Source organism: Staurois parvus, unplaced genomic scaffold (assembly GCF_062004578.1).
Source record: "Staurois parvus isolate SC_StPar_1 unplaced genomic scaffold, SC_StPar_1.0 ptg000251l, whole genome shotgun sequence".
Taxonomy (NCBI): Eukaryota; Metazoa; Chordata; class Amphibia; order Anura; family Ranidae; genus Staurois; species Staurois parvus.
In genome coordinates, this window is record NW_028318047.1 from 3,450,926 (window position 1) to 3,475,913 (window position 24,988).

At 41.7% G+C, this 24,988-nt stretch overlaps 1 protein-coding gene across 2 annotated transcripts in view; it reads left to right on the forward strand.

The window, feature by feature from the left end:
- ITPRID2 (ITPR interacting domain containing 2) overlaps positions 1-24,988 on the forward strand; it is a 124,172-nt gene that overhangs the window by 41,856 nt on the left and 57,328 nt on the right. The window contains exons 5-8 of one of the 2 annotated variants that reach the window (XM_089680835.1): positions 6,123-6,165; positions 6,276-6,374; positions 11,311-11,519; positions 17,986-18,668. In XM_089680835.1, the coding sequence (XP_089536961.1) occupies positions 6,123-6,165; positions 6,276-6,374; positions 11,311-11,519; positions 17,986-18,668 (1,034 nt within the window). The remainder of the gene's footprint in view (positions 1-6,122; positions 6,166-6,275; positions 6,375-11,310; positions 11,520-17,985; positions 18,669-24,988) is intronic. The other variant, XM_089680836.1, reaches the window with a different exon arrangement.

Genomic DNA, 24,988 nt, shown 5'->3' on the forward strand with positions numbered 1-24,988 from the left:
CTTAACATGCATGACAGCCAGACAACTAGTATTTTTGGGAGGTCAACAATGGCAGCCTATGTATATGTGGAATACTAGTTTTCCTTTTACATAATGTCATCTTACCTATTTAAAATGTACTGGGGAAGATTTACTAAAACTGGAGTACTCAGAATCTGGTGCAGCTGTGCATGATAGCCAATCAGCTTGTTCAGTTCAGCTTTGGCAGTAAGGCTTGGTTCACATCTGTGCGGGTGGTGCCGCTGCGGATCCGCACGAAAATCTGTGCAGCTGCACCATTCGCACAGAGGAATGGGGACCCGTGGGCGGGTGCCATTAGTTTTAATGGCACGCCGCCCGCACTGGAAAACGCAACCGTACTGAGAAGGTTCCCATGCGGGCTGTGTTTTCAGAAGAAATGCAGGGATTTCTTCCCTGCGTGTCACGGGGCATGGGAGTTCCTTCAAATGAATGGGCTCTCGTGCCCGCATAAAACGCGGCCCACACGGCCGCATATATGTATGAACCAGAGGAAAACCCGGAGGCTGTTTACTATGCACAGCTGCACCAGTTTTAGTAAATCTCCTCCACTGTGTAGTATAATTCTTACTGACCTGCAGACATCTTTATACCCTGACAGTCAGACTCACCTGATCTTTACATGTTTCCTTCCACACTGCATTATACTTAACCACTTGCCTACCGGGCACTTATACCCCCTTCTTTACCAGGCCAATTTTCAGCTTTCAGCGCTGTTTCACTTTGACAATTGCGCGGTCATGCAAGATTGTACCCATACAAAATTTTTATCATTTTTTTTCTCACAAATAGAGCTTTCTTTTGGTGGTATGTAATTGCCGCTGGGCACTTTACTTTTTGCGCTATAAACAAAAAAAGTGCAAAAAATGTGAAAAAAAAATGTTTTTGTTTCTATTATAAAATTTTTCAAACAGGTACTTTTTCTCCACTGATGTGCGTTGATGAGGCAGCACTGATGGGCACTGATAGGCAGCACTGATGTGCACTGATAGGTAGCACTGATGAGGTGGCACGGATAGGCGGCACTGATGAGGTGTTACGGATAGGCGGCACTGATAGACAGCACTGATAGGTGGCACTGACTGGCATCACTGCTGGGCACTGACTGGCGGCACTTCTAGGCACTGACTGGCGGCACTGCTGGGCACTGACTGGCACAACCGCTGGGCACAGGTGGGTGGCACAGGTGGGTGCACTGCTGGGCACAGGTGGGCGGAACTGGTGGGTGGCAATGCTGGGCACCGATCATCAGGGCACTGATCATCAGTGCCCTGATGATCGGTGCCGATCCCTGCTCTGACAACTGCCGGTTGTCGGCAGTACTTTCCTCACGCTCTGACAGTGTGAAGAAAGTGCAGCCGAGAACCGGCAATTGCATTTCCCTCTGATCAGCGTGTCATTGGACACGGCTGATCACGTGGTAAAAGGCCGCTGTGATTGGCCTTTTACCACATCACGTGTTCAGCTGTGTCCGTAGGACACAGCGATCACGGAGATCGCCGAGTGTGCGCCCCCGGGGGCACGCAGGAAAGCTCATTTTGGGGGGACGTCATATGACGCCCTCCCAGAACTGGCTGGCTGCAGTGTAGCTCTCATTCGGCTATCTGCGGTTGGCAAGTAGTTAAAGGGAATCCGTGCTGAGAAAAGTATGTAGGTTGCTATAACTAACAAGTTGCTTGGCTGTCAATGCAGACCCAGCGGTTTCAATACTTTAAATCATAGCCGTTATGCTGATCTGGAATTCTGCCTTCCGTTGCTGCATGCTTGTTCTTTAATTTGAATTCACTTAAGCCAGAGACAGATGGGTCACACGTTTAGAAGTTCAGCAACCGCAATATTTCTCTTACTACAGGTTGCGTTTAGAGTCATGTAGTGCTTGTGTGTAATGTGTCAGGCTGATTTTAAACTTGCTGTCAGTTTACATTGAAGAAAAAAAAAAAGAACTAGAAATACTTCGCATTTATGTAATGCTGAATGTCTGATACTGCACGTTGTGGCAAGTTTGGACATAAAGTAATAACTGGATAGAAGACATTTTCTTAAAGACCCTTGGCTAGTGGCAATGGCTGATTCCTCTTGGAGACTATTTGGTTTGTGTATTAGCACAAGAACCAGATCTGTCAATTTGTTCCTTTGTGTCGGAATTAACTTCCTAGCAACCTGACGGCTGTCACACCATTTATGTTGTTCAGAGTTCTGTGAAAAAGGTTTGTTTCTGTGGTCGCAATGCTAAGAGCAGTGTTTGGTCTCTTGTTTAGAGGCTGATAGGAATACAAATAGCGACTGTATGTGTAATTAAACATCATGACTTCTTATGGGAGATAGGCGATTGGTATGCTCATAGAGAGGTGTAACCCTTAGAAAGTGTTTTGTAGTTTGTAGAAAAATAGGAATAGCAATGTAATACTGTTTCCTAAGCTTCATGTGTCCTATCCACATTGCAAAGCATTATGAAATGTTTTGGTGCCCTGTAAATTATTTTGAATCCACATACTGTGGGGGGCTATAGAGTCAGTAAGCTGAAAGTTCACATGAAATTTAAACCTTTTTGCTCCATACAAATGATTCTGACACAGCTGAGCTTCCTGGATACCAGCAGTCTGATACATGAATAGAAATGACCAGATCCCAGCCAGGTGCTAGCGCATTGGTCTACGCCGGAAAAACATTTACCTGATGTGTCATTGTTCCCTGCTTATAGTAAAGAGAAAAGTCAAACATTCATTCAGCAGAGTTCACTTGCCATGCACTGTCTAATGGATGTGCATTTGAGCATAACCAACATCTTAGCATTTGGTCATGGGAACCGTAAAAAAACCTTTATTTTCACCCTTCTCTCGCCTTCCCTTTTTAGTGCCTTGCTGCCTGAAACAAGCATGTGCCCGGTGAAGTGCCAATTAAACTTGTGTTTATTGCAGTCTTATCGCTAAAAAGATATGTTAATCAAATTGGTATGCTAATATCAATATTGCTACATCTGTAATATTCCACAGTGATCATCCCTTCTTATTCCAAGAGGCCAACACTGCGTGTTTTATGTATGTTCTGGAATATTTTGTCTATTGGGCCATTGTTGGCTTTAAATTTAGTGGACCTTCACTGCATCTGAGCACTACAAACTAAAAATGCTATTTAATTAATTTTTAATATTCAAAGCAAACTCACTCATCCATCCATGTCTCCATGCTTTATTTTGCTGGGGAAATCACATTGAAAAACACCCCCCTAGGATATCTAGCCTGTGGCCATCTTAAGCACAAGATTATTGATTTATGTAGCATTTGCTACATAAATCAATAATTGATTTATTGTAGCTTAGCTGAGAGAGCCTCTCCTGAAGCCTTCTGGCATGTATGACATCATTTGCCTAGGCCTGGACACCAGTAAGTAATGGAAAAATGTAGAAAAAAAAAGTTGTAAATATGATCTATTTTCCTCTCTATTTTGCATAAGGATTAAACATAGTCGGCATGGACTGAGAGGGTGATGTTCCATTTTAAAGTGCAAGTAAACCCTCCTCTCCTTTACAGCCAAGGAAGCTGCCATCTTAGCCTCTGATTGATCTGCAATTGCTATGGTGCTGCATATGGGATCAGCTGTGACTCCAGCCATTTGTTGGCTTGACAGTTCAGTTGAGAGCACAAGAAACTGTTGACAGTTATCATTTACAGCATGTCTTGACTGTTAGGTTAAATTGATGGGATTAGTTCCGCTTTACTTGTAGAGTGTCTGTCTGTATACTGCAGAGACTAGGCCTCGTTCACACCATATGTGCAGAAAAACTGATGGAAAGTGACACGCAGATTTCGCTTGCAGAGACATCAGTTTACATCCGTTTTTCATGCACATTTTAACAAGTTGTATACACTTTGCAGATTCCTGCACAGAAAAAATCTGCACATGTTACTAATGTTTTGGTGTGAACAGGGCACATTAGAGAAAAGGCGATTTAGTTGTGCCCTTGCAGAACACGCGCAGAAATATGTCTCTGCACCATGGTGTGGACAAGCCCTGAGATGATTGAAGCAGAGCATCCCATAGTAGTTCACTTAAGTATTCAGGCGCAGCAGACCTTTTAGCAAACGCCAGTATCAAATTCCCAGGACATAGTAAAAAACGAGTAACTGGCGCACAGGAGTAAAGTAGTGTAAGGGTGAAAAGGATAAAAATTATGAAGTAAAAGATAATGGCAATATTGGCATACAAGTACTTAAACAGGGTATGTAAATGCATTGGTGTACAATAAGTCCTTATAAGAGTCTCTCCGGCAATCTGCCTGGAATCTTTTTAGCACAAAAAGAGGGCAGCCATCCTCGGAGCAAGCCAGCTCTGTATGCAGGGACAGAAAAGAGACAGGAGGCGCCTGTCTGAGTGTAGTAATAACACTGTATTTAGTAGCAAAGGATTAAAACACTCACAAAGGAAGTAATAAAACAAGATCATCTGTGTATATGAGAGATGACCGTTCCTCAAGGCGCCACCGGTGGTTGGTGCAAAAGCAGCTGGGCTGATGGAGATGGCGAGAGACACTGTAGTGGTCAAACCTTCAGAATGGTGGTGTTGTAGAGCCCATCCAGCAGAGTTTGTGCAGGAAGGAACCTAGTAACCAGCATGGAACACACCGGCAGGATGTGATATCACAGGAAGAGGCAGAGGGTCAGTGGAGAGCTCCCATTAAATACAGTGTTATTACTACATTCGGACAGGCGCCTCCTGTCTCTCTTTTCTTCAAATTCCAAGGATAGGTCTGCTTACTTTCAGGAAGGGTCATACCATCCCAACGGAGATTTCAGCTATGAGTAGGCATTGATAGGTTTATTTACCCAGTGGCATCTAAGATCTGGCCGTTCGTTCGTCCTTCTGCAGTATCCATGTCTGCCCCTGCCAATTCATATTTGTTGCTTCCTTAGGCTTAGTTCACATTGGCATTGAAAGCAGGCGTTTGAGGAGCGTTTTTAATGCTCCTCAAACGCCTATGCAAATGATACTATGGACAGCACACAGTGCTGTTAACATTATTAAAACGTGAAGTGTTAGCGTTGCGTCGCTTCAAAATTGAAGCCGCGTGTTGAGCCTGGAGCAGTTTGAAGCCTTTCAACGTCTCCCATTTAAGTCTATGGTGACGCTCAACAAATGTGTTTGCGGGGAGTTTGCAGTGCGCTTGCGGCGCGTTAATACCATTAGAGTTTACTATAGGCCTTTGTGGTACAGTTTTAACACTTCTAAAATGCTCCTACAACACATCAAAACCGTGCATAGGGTGTTTGGGGAGAGTTGTTAATGCTTGTAAAACGCCCATACTAAAGCTCTAGCGTCCATACTAACGCTACAGGGGCGTTTTTTGAGGAGTTAGAAATTTAGTCAAGTGTGGACAAGCCCTTCGTTTTGTCTCATTTTTCTTATGACGTTCTCCCTAATAGTGGGCTTAGATGAAAACCATAGTACAGAGTTCTACTTACCAGAACATACGACTGATATAGAAAGCCAGTGAGTGATTCATTCTGACATTGATTCAAAAAGAGGAAATAAAAAAGTTCTTGTAGGATTGACTTTGGTGCATTCATCCACATAATATGAAAAGTATTCTAGTTAATTCAGTATGGTTTTATAGTTGATCTTGGCATCCCTTATTCCCAGTTCTTTTCACACACCTTCCTATGAAAGTTGCAAAATGATTTTTGAGCTCTTTGAAAAATGGCCATATGTGGTTTTGAAATGAGCGAGATGAAAGTTTTGCAGGGCCACGCGTGTATTGACACGTACAAGTTATCAGCTGTCTAAAGGAGTAGATTAATACATGCATGCTACATATTATCCTGTAAAAGGAATCTGATATTTGTGAAATCAATTACAGGATTTATTATTTGAAACAAAAGCTAGCTTTTGAGGATTTGACTCTTGTCCTGTGAATGAGGCAGCTGCTGTTTTAATTGTTAGATTTGTGAAAGACTTTTCTAAATGGCATGTACCTACAGATCTGACAGGCTGGGCACTTTAGAAAGTATTCTGTGATCTGAACCCTTGCCAGTTAAAAATTAAATTGCTTGTATCTATAGTAACCAAGAAGTATGACTAATTTCTTTTCTCTCTTCATTGTTTTATAGCAAATCATCTCCATGAAAGAAACTTGCCAATGGAGAACCCATTGTAAGTAGCACATTATGTGGCATACTCCAAACCCTCCCCTATTCCTGATTGACTTGCTGATAAATCATTGGCGATAATTGTGCATGCTTATAATAACTTTCTTTTTAAAGCAGTGGAATGCTGGCAAAAGACCGAAGACTTCAGTTTCATCAGAAAGGGAGAAGCATGAACTCTACAGGTTCTGCGAAAAGCAGTGCAACTGTATCCAGGTATTTTTGCTTTTGTTCCTAATATTTCAGAAGGATGTTGTTGCCCAGATAAGTGGGAAGGAGGGCGTTACATTTTCATCTTTGCATAGGACTAAGTTTTCCAATGGCAGTGGACTGCTTATGTCTCCACCTCCCTTGTTTCCTGCCTTGTAACATCTGAAACAGTCTCACAGAGGACTGCTGGGAGCTTTTTCTGCCAGCAGTGCATTTTAAGTAAAAACCCAAGTATTTACATTCCTCACTTTTAAAGAGTAACTCCACTTTTTTTTTTTTTTTTTTTTGCAAAAAAAAAAAAATTCCCCTCTGGGTGATCTATGTACATTGCAAGGATTTAACTAAACGTTTGATACAGATTCCTACCTTTTCGTTATTTTGAAGAAATGGCTGTTTGTGTCCATGTGCAATGTGAATGGAAGTGAATTTTTCATTCGTTAGCTGCTGCTGCACTTGCAGGGTTCTAATAAGGCAAGTGGCAGGGTCTGAATCACTTTAGATGTGCTTAAAGTGGTAGTAAATGGTTTTTTAATTTTACCTACAGGGAAGCTTATAATAAAGCTTACCTGTAAGTAAAATGACTGTCTCCTAAACGTGCACTGTTTAGGAGGTATTCTCTTCCTTTTTTTTTTTTTTTTTTTTTTAAGCCGGCGCATACGCTCTGAAGGAACAGCATATCCCTTGGTCAGGGACTCCCCCATGGGAGTGATGTCATCTCAGTCCGGCTGTCAGACTGCCGGAGCTCGCGTTTTTGGCAATAAGACGGGTGAAGATGGAAGTCTCTACAGCAGTGACAACAAGCCGCTGGAGGGCTTAGTTTTAAGGTACGTTTTGCGTAATGTTCTAGTATGCATAGCATACTAGCACATTATGACACTACCTTGCAGGGGACTGTTCTTTTTCCCTTTACTGCAGTTTACTACCGCTTTAAAGTGTTACTAAACCCAGGACCCTGCATTCTCTCTATCTGCTCTCCCACACTACACAGAACATGGAACTGCAATTATTTTAGTAAATATAAAATACCTTTTCTCATCAGCAGTTAGAGCAGTCTTGTGACTTCGATCAGTGTTCAGCAGAGCACTGGTTAAAGCTTGTAGGAGGAGTTTTCTTTCTGCTCTAGGAGGATGCAGAACCCCTGACCTTTGTATGGACAGTGCTGATTGGCCCTGTGCTGATCACGTGCACTCTCCCAAGAAAAAAACCTCTCTAGCAATACACACCAAACTAAGCATGTGCTGAGTGTGTGCACATGATATGTCTTATCAGGAGATAAGGGCGGGACACTGGAAGAAGGGGAGGATCAGAGAAGTCAGGATCAAACTGCATTTTTTACACAATGCAGAGTATTAACCCCTTAGGTTCCACAGTGAGTATATCAAGCCTGCTTTACTACATATACAGACTGATATGACTGTTGTGGGTTTAGTAACACTTTAACCCCTTGGTGGTATTTCACCAAAACTGAAAAGTTTGTTGCACAGGTTGCCCAAAATCTGACGTGCATCTTAGTGCAGAGTTCTGGGAAAATCAGCCAATCACACAAGCATGAAATAAAATTTCTGGAGGGTGTTTTGTACACCATCTGTATACAGAGTGCTCCAGATTGCCATATTGTTTGCATTTTGCAGAAAATTACAACAGCGCAGATTGAAAAAGAAAGGTTATTACAATATGACTTGTGTCGCAATTGTAGATTCTATATGTATTTTTTTTCCACGAAAGTGTAGTCACCCGTTAACTGGAGATGGTTGTCTTCTCCATGTTATAGTATATAGGGTACCTCAGTGAGATCACCTAGATTGTATTGTGTTTATAAGGTGATTTTGCTTTGTTTGACAGGCAATTGAAGCTTTTTGATGATAGCTTTGTGCAGCCATGAGAAATCGGCTGATTTATAAAAGTTAAAACCTTTGCCAGTAGCCATCTGTGAGGTTCTTTCCTTTACTAGGGAGAAAAACCATTGCTCCAGTTTTATTTGAACTTCTATTCGTAAATGGTCTTCACTGCAGGGGGAATTCTGATTGGTTATGGGTTTATCTTTTCTTCACATTGTAGTTTTGTCTTGACATATGAATGTTTTAGTGTTGCTCACTTGATGTTCCTATATATAAATGACTGTACACCAACAAACATTTTAAGAGCTCACTAGATCCACACTGTATACAGCTAAACTGGTCACATGCCATAACTGCAGTGCAATTTGTATTGTTTCTCTATAGCCATTTATTCAGTTTAGTGTGGAACTCGGGTTTTTATTGCGGTGTGTGTCTCTGGTAAGTTTTCCCCTCTCTATTTGTCCCATTGACTATCCTCACTGGAACTTAAGGAGGGATCTAAAATTGAGAGATTTCTGCTTACTCCTTGTGTGTTGAAGCAGGAGGTGAGGGGGAGAAAAAAAGGAAAATGTCCTCGTAGGGGACAGCAGGGAAAAAAAAAAAAAAACAAAGCACCGACTTTAGTTATACGTTAATAAATAATAATAAAAAAAAAACCCACACACTATTTGTAATGCATTTTTGGGGTCTTCATACCAATTGCAGTCAGAGAGATATATATATTCTCTAACTCAACACCCACTTTTCTCCCAATTCAAGTAAAAAAAAAATAACCTGTTAATTTGTTATACTTAGTAATTTCAGCAGCTCTTCATCTTAAAAGTACATCTTACTTTTCCATTAGATCAGACTTCAAAGAAAACAAATCTTAGTAAATATTGTACTTTGTTATCTTCAAAAAGCAAGGACGCATAATCCTTCGACTTCATTCCCAACGTTTATGGTGCCCAATATATAATTGTTCTCTTCTTACGTTGGAAGCTAGTTCAGGGTTTCCTGTATTACATTTTTACACTCCTGTACTGTTTGCCAGTACAGCCTTCTTCTGCAGGAAGTGTTGGTAGTTAGAAGTTGCTACTCCCATAGAACAATAACAGTTTTCTCGCATTTTCTCAGCTGTTTTGGATCACTTTAAAGAGACCATGTCAGGTCTCTAAAAATTCAAATGAGAGTGCACTGCACTGGAAGACACTAAATAATCACCTCTCTGGCTACTGATGTATGTCCTACCTCCCCTCCATTCGAGCGCTGTGGACTGCGTAAGCCTTTTGCATTGACAGTTCAGAAATGTTAAATGTCTGTTCCTCTTGCCGAGTCTACGTTGCTCCTCCTAGCCCTATGTCACTACAGGATTCATGGATTGGAGGATGGAACAATGTCACGTGGTAGGGAAAACATGGGCACATGACACTTCCAGAGGTGTTGAATTCTGAATTTGTATGTTAAATAAAAATAGGGAAAAAAACCTGTGCTATTAGTACTCTATAAAAACAACCATAAATAAATCAGTAAAATAAGTGAAATTGAATAAGGAAAGCAGCTGCCACCCAACTGTGTAATCACTCCACTGTGTTAATGAATCTATATCAAATACTGGTGAGGCGCTTCCAATATGACATAACAGATCTAATATCATATATCCTCATACCATAACCCTTTATCATAAACCGATGCCCACCAGTATTTTGCAGATCTCATTTGTTGCCACAAGTATTTGGAAAATGAAGAAAGACACAACAATGTATTTTTTTTTTCTTTTCTTTTTCAAAACCTTGTGATAAAAATGATACCTGCAAAATACTCAGCATGCCTCTGATCAAATTCCTTGGATTGCCTACTTTCCAAAAGGAAATTTGGGGGCTGTTTGTACTATGCTGTCATTTTAGGGCCTCCGAAACTGTGATTAAGTAGTGAAGTGATATGAGGAAATATGCCCTTTTGAAAGCCTGAAAGTGGTCATTGGATTTTGGGTGCCTGTATGTGGATAGGCTGCCTGTGGATGTCTTTCACATGTGGTATCCCCATACTCGGGAGAAGTAGAAGAATGTGTGTTTTGGGATGTTATTCCACATATAGTCATGGCATACGTGAGCCATATTTCATTTATGTCACAACTTTTTGTGTAAAAATAAATAAAAACATTTTTGTAATTTTTAAAAAATTTGTGGCAAAAAAAAAAAATCTTCCATGGACTCAACATGCCTCTCAGCAACTTCCTTGGAGTGTATACCTTCCAAAAAAGGTTCATTTGGGTGAGGTCTTTTTACTTTCCTGGTGGTTTAACACGTCAAGGAATGTGATGGGCAGTCAGAATGTAAAAGCTGCATAAATGACAGTATCTATCCATAGTTTGTAGACTCTATAACTTTCACACAAACCAATTAATATACACGTATTAGGATTTTTTACCAAAGACATGCTGCAGAAAACATTTTGGCTTAAGTTTCTGACTAACTTTGAGTTTGTTTGATATTTTCTGTAACCAAAAGTAGAAAATATCTTTTTTTTTTTTTTTTTTTTTCCCCATGTTTTTGGTATTTTTTTTTCGTTCATATCACAAAAAATAAAAAACCCAGTGGTGATCAAATGCCACCAAAAGAAAGCTCTATTTGTGTGAAAAAAGGACTTAAATTTTGTTTGGGTACAGCATTGCATGACCACGCAATTACCAATCGAAATAGCGCAGTGCCGAATAGCAAAAAATGGCCTGGTCAGGAGGGGGGTTCAATCTTCCGGGGTGCAAGTGGTTGAAGACTTGACGTAAGTGCTAATGTCACAAATGTCAAAAATGCAGTAAAGTTTATCAAATACATATCCATCAGTGTGGATGCTTTTACGCTATACCCAGGAGTACAAACAGTAGTGATCGATACCCGGTCAAATACCCATAAGTAAGTAGCTTTTATCAGACAAGGGACATGAGACTGAGAATTCATGAAAAAGACAACCCGGTAAAATTTTATTGTTGATGGAGGGGAATACTCACAGAAACTTGAATGAACACCTGTTAGCCGCTTCAAGAACTTGTCAGTAAAGACTCTGGTATGTGTGGAGAGATATGTTTTTAAGTCATAAAAATGTGGTGTTTTTTTGTTTTTTTTCAGCGTATCGGAGTTGCTTGACCTCTACGAAGAAGACCCTGAAGAAATTCTTTATAATCTAGGATTCGGTAGAGATGAGCCTGACATTGCTTCTAAAATACCATCAAGGTTTTTCAACAACTCCTCCTTTGCCAATGGGATTGATATCAAAGTGTTTTTGAATGCACAGATGCAGCGCTTGGAAGTGGAGAATCCAAATTTTGCCTTAACAAGTAAGACCATTCTTTCTATTTATCTTGTATGTCCTGTTCATGTTCAGATTTTACCTAGCTAGATCTCCGTTTTAAGAGGAATTCCAGATAAATTACAATATTCAGTCCAAAATATACAACATTAAAAGCTGTTCATTATCTCTGCTCCCCTTTTTTTCTTAATTACACTGTTTGGAAGAAAAATCTTTAGGTTGGTAGCAGGATGTAAGTCTGTTTTGGCCAATGTCCTGCTGCATTTGTGAATTTTGGACAGCAAAAAATAAATAATGTAAAACATTGGTTTGTCCAGCAGTAAACCCCCCTCTGTATCAGCAGTTACCTTCTGTGTTCTGTAAGTTTCTCGTTAAAGTTGTACACTGGTTGTAGTTCTCCTCTAAACTATGCCAGGTAAACGTGCAGCTAATGTGTGTGCATGCATACATGTGTGTGTTTTTTTTTTTTTTTTTGCCGAACAAATAGCGTTTTATTTATAGTTTAAATTTTCAGGATTTGTTGGCATCTGCTGCATACTTTGTGGAGTAAACTAAAAGTCTCAAACAATCCTGCCAGCTTTTTAGATGACCTATGGTATATACTGTATTTTTCGCTCCATAAGACGTACTTTTTTCATCCAAAAAAGGGGGGAAAATGTCAGTGCGTCTTATGGAGCGGGTGGACCGGTATTCTTACTGTTGCTGTGTCAGAATACCAGACCAGCTGCTCAGTTCTTCTCTGCAGCAGAACCTTACCTGTTCCTCGGTCCAGCACTGTACAGTCTTCTTGCGCCAGCATTTTTAGTGTGGCACCTGGCTGTGACAGCTGGGTGCCCACTGCGCATGCATGGTTTGGCGTTTTCTGGGACACATGACGCCGCACCATTCACAAAGCGCTGCGCTTCTCGCGCATGCGCAGTAGGCACTCGGCTGTCACAGCCAGGTGCCCACACTAAAGGGAGGACAACTCCGCAGAAGTGGGAGTGGGTACCTGTCAAATTCAGGTACCCGCTCCCCCTCCATCCCCAAAGATCTGCAGTCTCTTGGTCATCCCCTGTACTGTCTGCAGTCTCTTGGTCATCCCCTGTACTGTCTGCAGTCTCTTGGTCGTCCCCTGTACTGTCTGCAGTCTCTTGGTCGTCCCCTGTACTGTCTGCAGTCTCTTGGTCGTCCCCTGTACTGTCTGCAGTCTCTTGGTCGTCCCCTGTACTGTCTGCAGTCTCTTGGTCGTCCCCTGTACTGTCTGCAGTCTCTTGGTCGTCCCCTGTACTGTCTGCAGTCTCTTGGTCGTCCCCTGTACTGTCTGCAGTCTCTTGGTCGTCCCCTGTACTGTCTGCAGTCTCTTGGTCGTCCCCTGTACTGTCTGCAGTCTCTTGGTCGTCCCCTGTACTGTCTGCAGTCTCTTGGTCGTCCCCTGTACTGTCTGCAGTCTCTTGGTCGTCCCCTGTACTGTCTGCAGTCTCTTGGTCGTCCCCTGTACTGTCTGCAGTCTCTTGGTCGTCCCCTGTACTGTCTGCAGTCTCTTGGTCGTCCCCTGTACTGTCTGCAGTCTCTTGGTCGTCCCCTGTACTGTCTGCAGTCTCTTGGTCGTCCCCTGTACTGTCTGCAGTCTCTTGGTCGTCCCCTGTACTGTCTGCAGTCTCTTGGTCGTCCCCTGTACTGTCTGCAGTCTCTTGGTCGTCCCCTGTACTGTCTGCAGTCTCTTGGTCGTCCCCTGTACTGTCTGCAGTCTCTTGGTCGTCCCCTGTACTGTCTGCAGTCTCTTGGTCGTCCCCTGTACTGTCTGCAGTCTCTTGGTCGTCCCCTGTACTGTCTGCAGTCTCTTGGTCGTCCCCTGTACTGTCTGCAGTCTCTTGGTCGTCCCCTGTACTGTCTGCAGTCTCTTGGTCGTCCCCTGTACTGTCTGCAGTCTCTTGGTCGTCCCCTGTACTGTCTGCAGTCTCTTGGTCGTCCCCTGTACTGTCTGCAGTCTCTTGGTCGTCCCCTGTACTGTCTGCAGTCTCTTGGTCGTCCCCTGTACTGTCTGCAGTCTCTTGGTCGTCCCCTGTACTGTCTGCAGTCTCTTGGTCGTCCCCTGTACTGTCTGCAGTCTCTTGGTCGTCCCCTGTACTGTCTGCAGTCTCTTGGTCGTCCCCTGTACTGTCTGCAGTCTCTTGGTCGTCCCCTGTACTGTCTGCAGTCTCTTGGTCGTCCCCTGTACTGTCTGCAGTCTCTTGGTCGTCCCCTGTACTGTCTGCAGTCTCTTGGTCGTCCCCTGTACTGTCTGCAGTCTCTTGGTCGTCCCCTGTACTGTCTGCAGTCTCTTGGTCGTCCCCTGTACTGTCTGCAGTCTCTTGGTCGTCCCCTGTACTGTCTGCAGTCTCTTGGTCGTCCCCTGTACTGTCTGCAGTCTCTTGGTCGTCCCCTGTACTGTCTGCAGTCTCTTGGTCGTCCCCTGTACTGTCCGCAGTCTCTTGGTCATCCCCTGCACTGTGTCCGCAGTCTCTTGGTCATCTCCTGCACTGTGTCCGCAGTCTCTGGGTCATCTCCTGTACTGTGTCCGCAGTCTCTGGTCATCTCCTGTACTGTGTCCGCAGTCTCTGGTCATCTCCTGGAGTACGTCCGCAGTCTCTGGTCATCTCCTGGAGTACGTCCGTAGTCTCTGGTCATCTCCTGTACTGTCTGCAGTACATTGGTTCAGAATATTTTTTCCTCCTCTAAAACCTAGGTGCGTCCTTATGGTCAGGTGCATCTTATGGAGCGAAAAATATGGGTATATTTAATACAAATATTCATAAAACTTAACAGCATAACAACTTTAATATGAAGATGGCATACATCAAATGATATAGTGCTAACTTTAGCTGTGCGCTAACCTTCAGCTTGAGCTTAAACCCCAACATTCAAGAACAGTTTTCCCAGAGATGACTCCTGAGTGGTCCCTGTGGGCAACAGCTTAAATTTTTTTTTTTTTACTCTCAGTTTTTTTTCTGTTAAATAACACACAAGGATTTCCTAGTCTCAATACTGGCCCCTGAGGGGGTATCCAAAGGACTTGTTCTGAGCTGGTCGTCAATGCCACACGCCACTTATCACACTGCACCTCCTAAAAAGAGTACGATGCTAGATCTTGGTTTAGTTTGCTTCCTGCCTTATTAGTCAGAGGATGATGCTGATTCATTGACAGATTACAAAAAACAACAAAAAAAAATGGATTTTGAGTGGAATTCATGAATGGGCAAAATGACTTTACTATGGTTGTAAAGCTTCTTTGTTTGCTGCTTTAAATAAAACTAGGGTTAAAGGTAAAGTATGTATGACTTTTCTACGGATGGGAAATGTCTTTTGATCACCCTAGCATTTTGCTAACACTTGATTTTCATCTTTTTTTTCTCTGAAATTTGTTTTTTTTTGTTTTTTATTTTAAAAGGTTGTTGCGTGTTCCTGCTTAGTCACACGCAATATTACTACTGCCCACAGTGTATCTCATTTACTTGCACAACACTTCTTCCTTTTTTTTTTTTTTCTTATTTATGTTAAGGTTTAAACGATAAGTTCACCTTCTATAACATGTTACATGTTAAACCTGTATTCAGGGTGTAAGATGTTACTGCCACAGCTGCCCCCATGCCTCACCGAGTCCCCGCTGTGGAAGCAGGCCAGGGATCTTCTTTTTGTGCCTGTTGTCACAATTTAAAAAAAGACACGCCCAGGCATTTACAGAGCTCTGTGAATGGGAGAATTAAAAGTCTTTGCGGCTGTCGGCTTGTAGTTCTCAATGACCCTACAGGGCGCTGTTGAAAGCGCTCTAGGTAGTTCATTGATGCTTCCTGTCAGTGTGTAACTGCCTGCCCGTCTGAGATACTAGCAGACAGCTTACACTGACATTCTGCAAGAGCCCTGTATTGCACCCGCGATCTGCTGATCATGGGTACAATGCTTTACAGGCTCCCAATAAAAAATAACGGCATATTTTTTACCTGCATTTATTAAGGTGAACTTTTTCCTTTTTAAGTAATAGATGCACTAGAAAAAGGCTAAGTGGAATATTCTGCTTATAAGAATGTAAGCATTCTAAAATAGGATTGTATGTATGATTTGGGGGCTTATTTTTAGGATCTATTTATGGCTGAACTCTCTAAATAACTTGTTTGTTTGTGGTCCACCCCCCCCCCCCCCCAAAACGGTACATATGGGACACTAGATGTAGTTACCTTGCTAGATTACTGTAGATATACGGTTTGTCTACAGTCAGACACAACTGTCTTACAACTGTATGAATTCTAGTTGTATTGACTAAGGAATATACACTAAATAAGTGATTTTTCTTGGGTTGAAGTTATTTAACATTTGAGGTTTTTTTTTCTTATTTTTGTAGATGCACTTTATATATCTTTAAAACTTGGTAAGTTTTTTAAAATGGCTAACTTGTTAATATACCTCTTCACGATTCCTAATTTTAAGATAAAAGGAATAGTAATTAAAAATATGGGAATATCTTTAAAATTACTTCTAATTTCTTAATTGGTTAGTAGAATCTTAAAAGCTTAATGTACATATTGCATGAATTAAAGGATAGTAATGATTAAAGGTAAACTCCAGGCAGAGCACAAATTAATACAACTCTCTGTAATTTTAAACATCTTTAATACAGGGCTTGACAAATTTGCTTTGAATCTAGTTAGTAGCCCGGTGGGAGGGCAGCAGGACAAGAGGGGGGCAGTGAGACAGATGGAGGGCATCGGGACAGTGAATAGGATGTGGTGTTGTACAGGGGGTATGGGGTTCAGGTATGGTGGAGATGGGGCTCCTGTGTACAGGTAGGCAGAGTGTTGTCACTCACTGAGATGCAGGGTGAGGTTGATGAAGTGCTGGTACTGGATCCTGGCCTTTATGGTCTAGCTGTGCCACCATATCGTGTCTACTTCATTGCTGTTATTGGTGAGGAAGTTGGTGCTGTGCTGGATGTGGGGCTGTCAGCTGGCACGCAGGTGGCAAGACTTGGCGACTCCAGTCTGCACATGAGGCATCCTCCTCTCCATGAGCTCTCTTGGGGGGAATTGTTGTGTGATGGGAGATGAGCCTGCAGTGTCCTCCTGGGAGCTGGCTCTTATAGGGCTGTGCGGGGGGGGGGGGGTGGTTCAGGGAAGTTCTTTGCCTGGGAGAAGTGTGTACCAGAGGGCTCCGCCTGCACTTGGGGAGGGATGGAGGAAAGTGTGTTTCCCTCTTTATTGGGGACGGGGTGTATAATAGGAACTGAAGCCATTCCAGCATTCTAGCCAGCTACCCCACACTCCCCGTCTACTTACCGGTGGTAAAAGGGCGCTAGATCAAACAACACCACCTTCAACTGCAACCCAGCTGTCAATCTTGGAAGATGATATCTGAGGCTGGCGGGCAGTGAGAGTAAGGCAAGGGAAGCCATACGCTCTGTCAATGACTGCTTATTACAGCCCTGTCCACCAGAGAAGGGTGCTTGTTCCATGGAAAATGTAAGCCTTGTAAGGGCAATGCCCACAGTCAGGATACCGAGTGCTGTATACTGCAGCAGGCCATAAAGCCATGGCCTCTGTTACTGGCCAGCCCGACCACTGGTTGGGGGCCACATTGGGAAACTGAATCCAGGCAAGACTTGTGCTGCAGTGTAGCCCAGGCTCCAGGATGCGATTTCTGTTCGAGCCCTGCTTCAAATTGGTAGTAAACTTGTTTTTGTGATTAAATTTTTTTTTTTTAACCTACAGGTAAGCTTATAATAAATAACAAAAAAGTGTAGCACTAAATAGTGTTAAAGTGCATCAATTATATACAAAAGTCCGTGCTCAAAAGAACCTCTTAAATGAGTAAAACCAAACCATCAAAAAACAGAGAAACCCACATTCAGTGAATCAAAAAAGGAGGAAGATGACACCTCTTAAGTTCCTGCTGAAGACAACAGGCGTATAAGAGCTCTTACCTGATGGAAGATGGAAGCCCTGGCAGCTGTGACAACTCCACCATAGGAGGGCTTTGTTTTGAGATAAGCTTTTATAATGTGCTATTGTGCAATGCATACTAGCACTTTATGATATTTCTTTGCAGGGGAAAGCCTTTTTTTTTTCTTCTTTAGCTTTACTACCACTTTAATAGTAGAACTCCATTAAAAAAATAGTGCTCTAGCACTTAATTGTAAGAATCTCTGCAGTTACAGGTTTTACTTGTGTTTTGCCTGGAGGTTATCTGTAAAAATACAAAAAATATACCCAAATTTAAAGAGCAGTCCTCCAGATCCCCCCCCCCCTTTCCAAAAAAAAATAAAAAACAAAAAAAAACCTGCAAGTGTGTGGCTAAAGAGTGGAAAATAATAAAATACCCTTCCGATTTATAAGATTTTCAAATCTTTGTTCTGGATTGCAACTTTAATAAATCAATTTAATGAATATATTTTCCAATGTACGAATCTGCAACTGTATTAATTTACATTGTAACTATGGGATTTTCAGTTGTGCTCAGTTTAATATTTACCTTTCTTTAACCAGGTCGTTTTCGTCAGATTAAAGTTCTCACAGATGTTGCAAATGCATTTTCTTCATTATATTCTCAAGTTTCTGGAACTCCACTCCAACGAATAGGCAGCTCTAAGTCTCTAACAACACCTACTACTGGTGATCCCCCCAAACCGGCACCTCTTACCAGAGCTTCCAGCCAGACTGCCGCTCGACTCATGGAGACTTTATCAAAACTTAACTTATGTGGAAATCGCATATCTGGAGATGCCAATACTGTCCAACCTCCAGATGAAGGAGGGAAGAATAATGAAGAGGAAGGAGGTAAAAATGAACAGAAGGGACAGAAACTGTTCAAAAAGAATTCTTCACCTCTTGCTACAGTTAAAGAGGAAGCCTCAACTTCAGTTGTCACAGACTTGAATGGTCATGATATTTCTACCCTTCCAAAAGAAAATGGCGTTGCCATGGACATTTTGCATGAAGATACCAGCATTAAACAGGATGAAATCTCCATAAACTCAGTTGAATGTATTTCTTCACAAATTGCGGATTCTGCGTTGAAAGATTTGAGTATATCCACTGATCAGGAATGTGAGAACTACCTAACCGCAAAAAATCCACCCACATCTACACCTGACAAGGAACTGCCTGCTCCTAATCCTTCAATAACAAATCTTATAACACAGGCAAAGGAGTCCTTTGAGTTAGAAGAGGTAAGATGGACAATCCTGTTGTCTTTTGAAATTGTGATATTTGTCATCATGTATTGTCCATAGTGTATTGTTACTATAAAATATCTGGAATTTGTGCACAGAGAGATGGTGAATGGAGTCACATGTAAGGAAAATAACACTGCAGTGTCAAGCAGGTGCCTTACTTTTCCAGTACTTTCAATTTTTTCTGGTTCTTGAAACCTAATAAAAGGCACAGTATTTCAGATGTGGGGGAAAACAGGACACTTCCCAGAACTTAGTTCTGTATCCGAGTCCCATACACAGGCAAGTTACCCCTGTGTAACTATTCGCTCTCACTATTTCATTTTGCAGCCTCCTGTGTCTGAACGAATGTCAGACAGTATTGTTCAATTCCATAGAGTCGTATAGGGTAAGGTTACCCTGTGATCCCATAAGTCTTGTAGCTGCAGTGTAGATAACATAAAGATGATGAAGATGAAAGTTTGAAAGATCATATTTAATAATATGAGAAATTGAAAAGCTGTCAGTAGTGGTCAGCAAGATGCCATATTTCTTTTTCTAACCAGTACGTGACTCTGTTTAGTAATGTCAACGTGTTTACCATTCCTTTGTTATACAGAAGGCTCAATTTTGGACATATGTAAAGTGATTGGTATTTAAAAAAAAAAAACCCTGAATGTTTACGAACATGTCATACTTACCTGCTCAGTGCAGTGCTTTTGCACAGAGAAGTGATGGGGAACTGGTTGCAGAAGGTTTTTTTTTGTTTTTTTTTTTGGGATATGAATTAAGGTAAAAAAAACTTCTACCTTAGAACCACTTTGACGCAGTACAAGGTGAGTAGATTATGTGCAAAAGAAGTAACCCATAGTAGATAGTCACCTGTCTGCTGATTTCTCCTTGATTGGTTGCTATAGTTTATTCTGCTTAGCACATAGTAGCTGCACTTTACTACCTAATAAATCAGGCTGTGTTTGTTTCATGTGATATGGATGACTAGTTTTAACATGTTACATACTTCTTTTGGGGAAAGTGACAGTAACATTTATTAGTGTTCTTTCTGTTCATTTGTGGTTTTCCTAAATGCTGTAACCAATCTTTTACAGAGGATTTATTGGTAACTTTGTCAGTTCCTTGTATGAATTACTTGGTTCAAAATGGTGGGGCTCAGGCTTTTCACCTTGACTGATGCTTTTTTTTTTTTTTTTTTTGTCTTCCCACCATTGACCCAATCTGTGTATTTGATAGAAAAGATGTTAATTATCCCAAAAACTAAACAAAACACTAGCAGGCCTGTTTGGTAAAACATCTCAAAATATTAAAATGGTCTTAACAATTTGCGTAGTATCCGTATATTTCATTACACAGTGGATGGCCTTGGCGTGCATGTATACTGCAGCTAGTATATGCTGCAATTTCAATGCTCCCTCCACTGTTGTTTATACAGTGCGGAAAATAGTTTTTTGATCCCCTGCAGATTGTGTAAGTTTGCACACTTACAAGGAAATGAAGGGTCTATAATTTTTTATCATAGGTGTATTTTAAGTGATAGAAACCGAATATCAACCAAAATCCAGAAAAAACACATGATATAAATGCTATACATTAAGTTGCAGTTCAGTGAGCAAAAGAAGTATTTGATCCCCAAGCAAAACTTGACTTCGTACTTGCTGGAGAAACCCTTGTTGGCAAGCACAGAGGTAAGACATTTCTTGTAGTTGGTTACCAGGTTTGCAGTCCTCTCAGGAGGGATTTTGGTCCGCTCTTCTTTACAGATCTTCTCTAAATCTTTAAAGTTTCTTTGCTGTCGCATGGCAACTCAAGGTTTCGGCTCCCTCCACAAATTGACTATAGGATTAAGGTTTGGAGACTGGCTAGGCCACTCCATGACCCTTTTAATGTGCTTCTTCTTGAGCCACTCCTTTGTTGATTTGGCAACATGTTTTGGGACATTGCTGGAAGACCCATCCACAACCCATCTTCAGAGTTCTAGCTGAGGGAAGAAGGTTCTCATCCGAGATTTTACAATACATGATCCTGTCCATTGGATTCTCAATGCGGCAAAGTCAGCTTGTACCTTTAGCGGAGGAACAGCCCCAAAGCTTTGTTTCCACCTCAGTGCTCGACTGTAGGGATGGTGTTCTTAGGGCATAGTCAGCATTTTTCTTCCTCCAAACACGGCAAGTCGAGTTAATGCCAAAAAGCTAAATTTTTGTCTCCTCTGACCACAGCACTATCTCCCAATTATGAATAATTTAGATGTTGATTGGCAAACTTCAGACAGGCTTGGGCATGTGCCTTCTTGAAGAGGGGGACCTTGCAGTCGCTGCAGGATTTCAATCCATGGCTGCATATTGTGTTACTAATGGTTTGTTTGGGGACTGTGGTCCCAACTGCCTTGAGATCATTCACAAGCTCCCCCCCGTGTAGTTCTGGGCTGATCCCTCACTTTTTTCATGATCATCCTTACCCCATGAGGCAAAATCTGTCATGGAGCTCCAGGGCGATTGATGGTTATTTTGTATTTCTTCATTTGTGAATAATCACTCCGATTGTCTCCTTCTCACCAAGCTTCTTGCTGATGGTCTTGTAGCCCATTCCAGCCATGTGCAAGTCTACAATCTTGTCCCTGGCATCCTTTGACAGCTGTTTGGTCTTGCCCATGGGGGTGAGGTTTGAATGGAAGAAAGAGATTCTATGGACAGGTGTCTTTTTATACACATAACAAGTTGTCGTTAGGAGTACCTTCTTAAATTGACAGGACTAATTTGTATACCACATAAGCACATAGCCAGTCTGTGGGAGCCAGAATTATTGTTGGCTGGTTTGTAGGGGATCAAATATTTATTTTTCTCACTGAACTGCAACTCAATTCATAACATTTGTATTTGTGTTTTTTCTGGAATTTTGGTTGATATTTTGGCTTTATCATTTAAAATACACCTGTGATAAAAACATTTTAGACCCTTCATTTCTTTGTAAGTGGGGAAAACATACCAAATCTGCAGGGGATCAAATAATTATCTTCCCCTTTGTAGCTGCAGTTTTTACATAGTTTATATTGATCCATCTTGGAACATTGTAAAGCATGTACATGACATACCTGTGGGATCCCCATGGAAGCTGGAAATAACTGTAGCAGGCATCTCTACAATAGTGATCTCCATTAGATCCCTGTCCATTGCTAAGCAGCTGCTCCTCTTCACTGTGAACACATGAGGTTGGCATGGGCGCTATTCAAGAACATTTCATTTTCTTAGTGAATGCAAATCATTCTTTGATTGGATGAGATGGAGAGATGGGGCAGTGACATCACCATTTCCACATCATACAAACACAACACTTTGCATTCATTAAGAAAATGCAAAGTTTTCTCTGAATGGTGCCTGTGGTGAGTGACTACCTGGATTCTGTAAGCAGCAGGTCAGCCGCCCAAAAGCTACCAGTAATCTCTGCAGCAGCAGTGCCTAGTACAGTGATTTCCAGCTTTCACAGGGATCCTACATGTATGAAACAGACATATTTATAATGGTCCAAGGTGGACCAATGCTACAATGTAAAAATTGCTATACCTAAACTTTAGATTAAACATTTAACAAGAACACCACATCGCAGGAGGGGATGCATGCAATGCCAAGCTGGCATTGCAAAAATAGTTATCACTAAAGAAAGTGTGTAGGGCATTGAGACAAAATCTTTTGTTGAGGGAACGTATAAAAAACACGATACTCAGACATTCAATTACTGTATGTCCAGCTAACAGTCTGGCTTCCTTAGGCATTCAGGAAGTGGGGCTCGTTGGTTGTCCAAAGGAGGTCCACAGTGGTCTTTGATGCCTTGGGCTTGTATTGGGACATTTTGAAAATCATTCTAAAATTGATTTACCATTTGCACCTGAACATAATACTTAAAGTGCTGTCTACTTATTTTGTTCCTACTATGGAAGTTTCAAGTACTATTTTCTGGAATTTAGAGCTGCTCATGTGAACCCTCTTGATGATCTAAATTGCTTTATTTGTGTGTTTAAAATATGATTCTTGCATAATGTAAAATCATCATGGTGACCTCTTAAACTTACCTAGAATGTAGTCTGAGCCTTCATGCTTGGCTCTGATTTAGTAACCTTTTTTTTTTTTCTCTTCTAGTCTCCTGATTTTCAGTCCACAGCACAGTAGTCTTGTTTTTTTTTTATTTTTTTATTTTTCCTTCTAGTTCCTCTTTTTAACCATAAACTCTCCAGATGGAAGGGTATGGAACACTTTGCTGCATCACTTCCTCCAGTGAAACCCAGCAGCCAGACCCTGCTCTGTACTACTTCAGATCATGTAATCTAAGGAAGTTGAAGCTCTAATATTTACTTGAAACCTCATCAAACATTTTCCCACAGTAAACACAGGAGCAAAACAAAGAGCAGCTAGAACCCCGCTTCACATGAGCGGGACGATGAATATTGGAGCCTGATAGTGAGGTGGAGTGATCTACATTCACAGGGTTTTGTTAGAATTGAAATGCTGACTCCTGTAATTCTAGACCTTTGCTTTGAAGAACAGTGTTCCTTTGAAGCAGTTTAGCCAGCCAGTGTATAAAGCTGTACTACAGACCGATATAAAAAAAAGCCATCAAGTGCAGTTTGTTTGCAAATGAAAATGTAAATAGCTGAATAGCTTTGGATTCCAACCCTGTACAGTAGAACTCTGGGAGAGAAGGGGGTCAGTACTCTGAACCAATTGGGACATTATACATGCACATATGTTGGCAAGAATACAGGGCAGGGGGACTTAATCAGTCTGCTGCTACTCCTTCTCACAGGCTGGGGGCAGAGAACTGACCGGGCTACATTGCTTATTGGCAGTAGAGAAAATTAGGTCATCGGACTCTCTTCTGTCATATACATGTAAGAAAAAATATATATAAAATAAAAATTAAAAGAAATTCTCTAAAAGCTTTAGTGAGCTAACTCACCAGTATAGAAGGATGTTCCATGTTGTGCAGGCAGCTATATCCTATAGAGAACTTCACCGCTGGGGGTTAATAGCTTTGGGTCTTCTGTGAAAAAGTTTTTTGAAAGGGGCCACCCAGCAACCATATGCAATGAGTGCAGTGGTTCTGTTTTTTAGTGGTTAAAATAGGCAGTGAGGAGGCAACATAATGCCTCCTTGCCTCCTGTCAAATGCATTCCCAGGGCAATATAAATGAGTCCTTAACCACTTCAATACCGGGCACTTTTACCCCCTTCCTGCCCAGACCAATTTTCAGCTTTTAGTGCTGTCGCACTTTGAAAGACAATTGCGCAGTTATGCAACACTGTACCCACATGAAATTTTTATCATTTTTTTCACACAAATAGTGCTTTCTTTTGGTGGTATTTAATCACCACTGAGTTTTGAATTTTTTGCTAAATAAAACAAAAAACTCCTGAAACTTTTGGGGAAAAAAAGTACTTTTCTTCATTTCTGTTATAAAACACATTATGATTGCTAATACCAATGTATTTCATTGATATTTGCAATCAAAGTTGCTGCAGCTCAGTCAACATTCCAACAAACTATACACCTTACCCACACGCATATGAAACGGTCACAAGTTCCGTCATTTGTCGCACTACCACTGGAGATATTTTTAAGGGGTTCCTTTGACACTTTGGGGTTGATTTACTAAAACTGGTGCACTCAAGATCTGGTGCAGCTGTGCATGGTAGCTGATCAGCTTCTAACTTTTGCCTGTATAATTGAACTTTGGCAGCAAAACCTGGATGCTGATTGGTTTCTCTGCAGAGCTGGACCAGATTTTGCATGCTCTAGTTTTAGTAAATAACCCCCTGTGTGAATTCCAGGGATTATGTGCAACCGCTTTTCTAGAGAGAGGAGATAATTTTCAAGTTATGTGTTTTCATCTAAATTTTACTTTCAAATTTTGAAACACAGCACACCAAAATTAAGTATATATTTCAGAAAAAGCAAAGGGAATGCTTATTAACCACCTCCCGTCCGGCCATTGTATATAAACGGGTGGACGGTGGCAGTGCAGGGTAGGGTGGCCGTTTATAAACTGCCTCCCCGCACCCTGCTTGTGTGCGCTCCCTGGGAGCGCGCAGCACCGCGATCCAGTGCCCGCTGTGTCCTCCAGACACAGTGGAACACCGATCGTTGGACGGGACCTCTCTGCGAGGTCCCGATCATGTGATCACTGATTGGCCAATCAGTGATCACATGCAGAGTAGTAAGCAAGATGTCTCTTCTGACATCATTGCTTACTACTTGTGAAATCTGTGAATGATCACAGAGATCACATGGTACAAGGCTATTCACAACAGCCTTGTACCATGTGGCAAGCTGTGA